Source organism: Eptatretus burgeri, chromosome 1 (assembly GCF_056783735.1).
Source record: "Eptatretus burgeri isolate ZD-2024b chromosome 1, Ebu_testis_v1, whole genome shotgun sequence".
Classification (NCBI taxonomy): Eukaryota; Metazoa; Chordata; class Myxini; order Myxiniformes; family Myxinidae; genus Eptatretus; species Eptatretus burgeri.
The window spans coordinates 134066083-134073582 of NC_140961.1; the positions used below are offsets into that span (position 1 = coordinate 134066083).

The 7500-nt window shown below is 43.6% G+C and overlaps 2 protein-coding genes across 3 annotated transcripts in view; both read right to left on the reverse strand.

Moving 5' to 3' along the window:
• The window catches only part of LOC147035473 (uncharacterized), a 270907-nt gene that overhangs the window by 110067 nt on the left and 153340 nt on the right, over nt 1-7500 (reverse strand). The window lies entirely within an intron of this gene.
• Nucleotides 1-7500, reverse strand: part of LOC147035476 (uncharacterized) — a 30830-nt gene that overhangs the window by 1236 nt on the left and 22094 nt on the right. Inside the window, exons 3-4 of the mRNA XM_085899059.1 lie at nt 1754-3569; nt 1-1655 (exon numbers count right to left, since the gene is read on the reverse strand). The exon at nt 1-1655 is cut by the window's left edge and continues 1236 nt beyond it. Coding sequence (XP_085755185.1) covers nt 1-325 — 325 coding nt within the window. The 5' untranslated portion in view covers nt 326-1655; nt 1754-3569. The remainder of the gene's footprint in view (nt 1656-1753; nt 3570-7500) is intronic.

Consider the following 7500-nt stretch of genomic DNA (forward strand, 5'->3'; position numbering starts at 1 on the left):
AGACACTGTCTCCCATCGATCTAGCAAGCTTGTCAATGTCTAGGAACCGTGTGCGGGTTTGCGTACCACACTTCTGATACACGGGGCATGGGATGTCCTTATTGAAGGCAAGACACAGCAAGAGGACATCTGTATCTTCGGCAGTGATCACCACAGCCTTGTACCCAGCCTCTGCTGCATGCAGAGCATGCAGAAGCATTCGGGTGTCCGCTTCCTCCTGCGTGGACTTCAGCTCTGCCACTTCCTCCCAGTGGTCGTTGGTTTTTTTTTTCCTCCAAAACGTCAATATCTCAGAATGGTAAAATGGTAAAAATGCAAAATACATACCCTAAGCTGCTCTTCTGGAACGGTAATCACATATTGAAATAATCATATAGTCCCTACCAATAACTTAGTAGCCCTAAAGTTTGGTTTCCTCAGATGGTACCGATATATGCCTGGGCCCATGGACTACCTGTGTATGTGTCGCCAGTTTTCGGATATGGTTGAACGGATCTTCGTCAAACTTTTAGAGGTTCATCAGTGAGTGTCGGGGAGTGAATTCGACAAAACAATAATAATAATAATTTTGAAAAACAAAGTCAGATTTTTTATTTTATAAAATAATTGTTTATTTAACTGCTCTATCCTTGCTCAGCCTTGTTTCTGTGTGAAAGGTGATATTAAATGATCCCCGACCTCATCCCTTCGTGGGTGAAGGGAAAGTGTTTTAAGCCCCACGAAAAAAAAAATACAAAAAAAAAACAAAATTTGATTTCTTCAAAATGCCGACAGGATTATAAAGGAAACCGACCGAGCAACGCCAAGTACCTCTGCTCGTGCAAGTTCACGATCAAATCGTTTACATTCGATGCTCCTCCGATAAAAGCCTTTTAATATTTAATCCGCACATTTTACCCAGTACAAGCCTTTTAACCAAAACAACCGCGTTTTAACGATATTAACGCTTTGAAAACACAAACAAAAAAGGTTCATATTTACTTCCATCAGTCGGCAGCGATTTTTTGTACTTGCGATGAACAACGCGACGTTACTCGGCAACAGGTCACGTGAGAGAAAAACCACTCCTGCTTTAATAAACGATCAATATTTTTTCATCGAATAGAGAACATCCTACCTATACTTACGACAGTCACGTAACACGAATGTCAAGCAATTTTTTAAAGATGTTTAAAAAAAAAATTACATGAGAGGAAATGAGCAGCGTAAATAGATCAATATTATACACCGCCTAATAAATACCGCTTATTGAATCATAGCCGAGATACCGTTGAACGCAGTCGGCCGCCATCTTTGTCCTCCTACTAACGGGAAAAAACAATTGCGTCAGACAATATTGTATTTGATTCTTTCATGAGCAACACGTGCCCGTCGGTTGGAAGGATGTCGTTGCTAATTCCAGCACAAAACTCGCGGTCTGCGTTGCGTTGGCTTCACAAGAGAATAAAAACATGACATTATATCCTCTTCAGTGTTCATCATCAATGATTGAGGAATGGGAACGGTTCCATATTGGGTGTGCCTCAGGGAAGACGGAACCTTTCTCCCCACCAATGTCGATCTGATTCAATGTGACATTTCTCCACACTCGCACCTGCCGGGGTAGACTACTCATCCTCAGTGCGGTGATCTTCATCCGGATGAAGAAGCACTTCCTTGGAAGAAAGAAAGAAAGGAAGAAAAAATTTAGAATAACACTCAGTGGAGGACATAGTACCTCCAACAGACTGCACAGTTTACATCCCACTACTACCTACTACTACTACTACTACTACAACAGGCTGCGAGTGGCATCATTGGAATCTCTCGCGATGAAGCCAAGGCGATGGGCCGATCACTTTGTGGTCTCCGTTTTCTTCCATCTCATTCCTGGTCTTGTACACTCTGCCCACTCCAGTCTCCATGCTCTGTCCTTCACCTCCTCCACAAAGTATCTGCAGGATGCACACAGTCCACCAGCAACCCCCTCCGAGTGAAAACTGCCTAAATCCAGAACCACTGCTCACCTCTACTCATTTATTCCTCCTCTTTTTTTTCCCCCCACCTGTGGAACCTCCCTCCATACTCTCTTCGATCTCATTATTCCCTCCTGATCTTCAAGACAGCTGTTCAACACCATCTCAGGTCATCCCCCATCAAAAGCCATGATTTTTTCTACACCCGTTAAATCACCTCCCCTCCCAAAATTTTGCTTATGTGTCCATCTTGTCCACCCCTTGCGTTCTCCCCTACCCCTCATCATTACCTGCATCCCTTGTTTAACCATCTCCGTCTCCCTTTTATCTCCACCCTGCAATTGGCGTTTCCCCTTTCTCCTGCCGTCCCTTTGTTGTGTTGTGTCCTGATTTTGTACCTCATCATAGCTCTTCCACGAGCCTTGACCATGTATAAGAAAGTAAAACTTGGTTGCTTCGGACTTCCTTTTCCCCAGCAATAATGACAAAGAAATGGTATGTCATGCTTGGTTTTATGGTATGTCATGTCATGCTTGGTTTTATAGTATGTCATGCCAGGGAAACCTAACATTATGCCAATATGTTTGCCTCGACCACACGAGGTCAGGAGACTACAATGTATGTGAATTTTGTGTAATTATACGTTTTGAAAATCTCTGTCGCGATGGAAATATTTTCCATAATTTGTATCATTAATTTATACACTTGTAGCATAAGTATCCTTAAAAATCATGATTGAAAACTTGCCATAAATACAAGAAGGGTTTTAGGAACCAACCCCGACAAACATATTCAGTGGACAGCAATACCCCATTCCCTCCACCCTCCCCCCAAATAAAAAATTTAGACAATGAAAAAGTCATTTGTGCCTAAGACCAGGAGTGGGATCTATGATTTATGCATCTCCATGCCTCACACTCTCTCCTTCCTCTGAAAGAAAAATCCATCTCCGACCCCCCTCCCCCCAATCAAAATCCTTTTCCTTGAGTAGCATGTCCATCAGATCTCTATCTTTTCTTCCATCTCTCTGTCTCTCTCTGTCTGTCTGTCTGTCTCTCTGTCTGTCTGTCTCTCTGTCTCTCTCTCTCTCTCCCCCCCCCTTCATATTCCACACTACACCACATTGATGATTTTAATCCAGATAATAATAATAATAATAAATGCCCACTCATATATTTCCATTTCAGATGAGTTTAATGACCGGTGTGAATCATGCACTGTAAAATACATTTAGGATTCCAAAAGTACTTTTCTTTTTGTGACATGTCACACCTTCTTTGATGCAATTCACACAATCGGAATGGCAACCAAAAGCAAAGTAAACACGAGAAGGGCACTCGGTGGAGCGCATACCTCCACCACGTAATGCCTGATCCACGAGAATATATCGGGCCCAATACATTTTTGAAATATCTTGCCATACAGTACGACATAGTTTTACATAGTTTTTGGCCCACTCTCTCAATGGTGAAGAATCACTTATAAAAATTAGATAATTCTCGTATCCAGATCCGGATTCGGATCTTCACCAAAATCGAATAAATTTGGCCTTGTGACACAACCAACTTGTCCACCAAGTTTCATCCGAATCCGTCCACAACCTTTTGAGATATCCTGTACACAAACAGACAGACAAACAGAGAAAGGGGTGAAAACATCACCTCCTTCACCTTCGGTGGTGGCGGTAATTTTCACATCTGGATCCGAATCTTCAACAAAATCTAATCAATTCGTCCATGTCACACACCGAACCTGTCCACAAAATTTCATCTGGATCAGTCAACAACTTTTTGAGATATCCTGTACACAGACAGAAAGGGGGTAAAACATAACCTCCTTCACCTTCGGTGGTGGAGGTAAAAACAAAGAACCATACAAAGTATTGAAACATGTATTTGCAAATCTTCATCTGAATCCAGACTATCAGTTTCATCTTCATCCCGCATTGACTCTGGGACAGACGCCAAATTTGTGAGTCCATGCATAAACATATCAGGACAGCTTGTTCAGCAGACACGAGCACCTTCCTCGGGTACGGCATGTCTTCTTACGAGAACAATGCGCAAGCTCCATGACATGACACTGGCTGGTGCTGGAGAAAGAGTCATCCAGTCTGTGATGAGAGAATCATCTTCAATCTACCATCCATGGTTTTTGGGTGATGAGATTTCTGGCTTGCTCAAAAGAATCATCTTATATATTGCAGCCTTGTAGTTAGCGCATTGTATGTGCTTGTGTCGATAATATTCATATCCTGCACGATAGAGGTTCTTTTGAAGAACTTCTTGTTTATTCCTGGTTAAGAACATTTTGTAACTTTGGTAGCAGCTCAAATGATACCTCACTTCCAATACAACAAGAATCTGCCCATGAATGTGGAGAAGAATCTTCTCATCCTTCCTCGTTTCTGCCGCAAGGAGCAGCTTCCCTGAAGTTTTGGTTTCGCACTGTACAAGTTTTTCTTTCGTCTTCTTTTTTTCTGGTGTGCCTCTCCACAATGGTATTCTCCTTCCTGGAAATGAGGCACTGGATCAGAAGAAGGTGGCCATCCTTTGCTGGTACAACGCACGGATCAAACGCTCTTGATCGGAGAAGTCCAACCTTTGGTTCAGCTACATCATCAAGTTCTTTTTCCTGTTCCTGGACTTCACCGGTGGTTGCATCTGTGTTGAAATCAAAAGAAACAAACAAGTAAGGTGGAAAAGCGATGCAGCTACATATTAATAATGGGGTCGACGACTTGGTTCCAAAAGCGATCATTATCAGCCGAAACAGACAATAAATTTCACAATGAAGTTTGCGACAAACACTTTACAAGAAAAGTTACACAAACATAACAAATGAAGTGTATGAGCCCATCGATTTAGAACTAAGAAAGATTGGTGAATAATATTCATGAAATGTTTCTACAATGACACCTAAATCCAACACAATAGTGTACATGTATGTTCTCATAGCAACTAAGCATGTTACATTCAGTGGTTGGACTGGTTGGACTCGTCCATTTAGTGTTTGGACTGGTTAGATTAATGACTATTATTGTGGAGGGCAGGCCACCACCTCTGACAACGAATGTTGTGAAAAGAAAATACAGTCCACACACTGAGCCATAATTTCATGTCTTTTATAATCCATTGTTTGGTCAAACACTTGGAATAGGTCTTTCAATCCAGACAAATCTCACACTCTCTCTCCGAAAGGACCGTCTGACAAACCCTCCCATCTACTTTTTAAACAGTCCTCTTGAGGAAGTTCAGTCATTCAAACTCCTGGGTCTCACCATCTGCATTAAATTTCTTGGGCTTCCTTTCAAAGTTTTCCTCCAAAAATAGCGGCCGACTGGGCATCCTCTGTCATACCAAGTGCTTCCTTGGCATGCCCGAACTCCCATCCACCTACAAGGCTTTAATCTGCAGCTTGATGGAATACTGCTCTCCCCTCTGGGCTGGCTCTCCTGCCTCACACCTTACTCAGCTTGATGCCGTGGAAACCAAGGCCTTTACGATCAATGGAATCTCCCACGATGAAGCTAAGTCTATCATTTTAGTCTATCTAAGTCTATCTAAGGCCTATCATTTTGCCATCGCGAACAGGTCGGTGGTCTCTCTGTCTTCTTCTGCCTCATCTCTGGTCTTGCACCCACTGCTCTTTCTGTGCTTTGTTCCCCCAGGTTTCAGCAGGGTTCACATGGTCCACCATACAAGGATGACAAGGAAATTATGCGCATGAGGAGGCCATTCGACCTATCATGCCTGCACCACACCAATGCCAGATTTAATAAATCCATCAATACCCCTTCTCTTCATGTGTAGCCTTTTGGCTGCTACACTGGTACTCATTTCACCGACCTTGGAAGGAAGACAGGCTGAGTCAACCCCCTGGTGTTAGTTCAGCGACCAATGGGACTTGAACTCAGGACCCTAGGATCCCAAGCCACCACCCTAACCGCTTCTCCAACACAACACCATCAACCCCCTTCTGGTGAAACTCACAAAATCCAGGATTACTGTTCACCTCCACTCATTTGTTCCTCCTTTTTCCTGGCTGTGAAACAAACTTTCATATTCTATTCAATCCCATTCTTCTCTCCAGGTCTTCAAGACAGCCATTCACCACCATCTCAGATCATCCCCAATCCAAAACCATGATATTTTCTACTCTTGTTATCCCCCCCCCCCAACCCCGCATACAAACCAATCTCACCCCAAGCCCTTCTCCTTCCAAATTTCAGGTTTTTCATTCCAGAGAGTTTCCTTCTGCAGCCTTCTGGCCCTTTCCTTCCCCTAATTCCTCTCCACACCCATTGTTTATCCTTGTCTCCCTCTATCTTACCCTTGAACTCTGCTGTTGGTGTCTCCCCCACCCTCCCTCTCGCTGTGCTGTGACTTTTGTCCTATTGCATCCTGATCCATTCAGTGTACTAGCTCTTACATGAGCCTTGACTATTCATTCATATATATATATATATATATATATATATATATATATATATATATATATATATATATATATATATATATATATATATATATATATATATAAAGACCCACCCACATCTCTCACCTGTGAATGAATGGACGGAATAGCCAATCAGCTCTCACCTAATCGACTACACCCAGGTGTCTACGAGTATATAAATTAATGACCCCTCCCATGCTCCTCCAGCCAAAATAGCTGCATAAAGCAACCTTCGAAGACTTACGCAAGGTAAGTGCGAAACGCTGTTTCAAACCCTTCCCAGAGTTCCTCAACAACGATAAAGACGTTCACACATAGTACATATATGACAATTCCAATGCTATACACTCCCCTCAGTAGCTGAGTTAACACGAGACAAGGGTACCGAACAGATCATTCAGGGGGGAAAGAAATCCGGTCTCGGCTTACCAAGGTAGAAGTCGTCATGCGTCAAATAGAAGGTCCCAAAATGTGTGAGCGTGCCTTGGTCCAATGCCAGCACCCTGCCTCACCATACACCCACCTGCAAACAGGCTTGAACACCAATCGGCATCACGTTGTCACCTCCAGGAACCAGGGATGCCAAGAATCAGGTATGAGCAGACCCAGCAGGAACGGTCCAACTGTCACCCATCGTCAGGAGCCACCAGGAGCCACAACCAAGGGACAGCTTTAAGAAGCTGTAAGGCATTGGGAGGAGCTGTAACCAGCTGTCACCAACTGTCACCAGTGGTCAGAGCTGTAAGGCTGTCACCAACTCACCAACCGACTGTCTGTCACCAGCTCACCAACATCTGACTGGAACAACTGACTGGAGCTGAAAATAACTGTCAACCAGTTGTCACAAAATGGTAAGGAAAACGGTCCTCCCATCCTTTTTATAGGTGACCAGTCTGGGCGGAGCCTCAAGCAGACTTCAGCCAAATCCACCATGCCCATTGGTGCATGATTGCACGTGACCAACCGTCAACCTCATGATCATTCCTTCTTCGTTCAGCCCGACATGAACAAGAGCCAGCCAGCATCCATAGAGGTGCCAAACGGGGCGTCAAACGTCGATGGAAAAAGGTGGATGTCAACGTCGGTG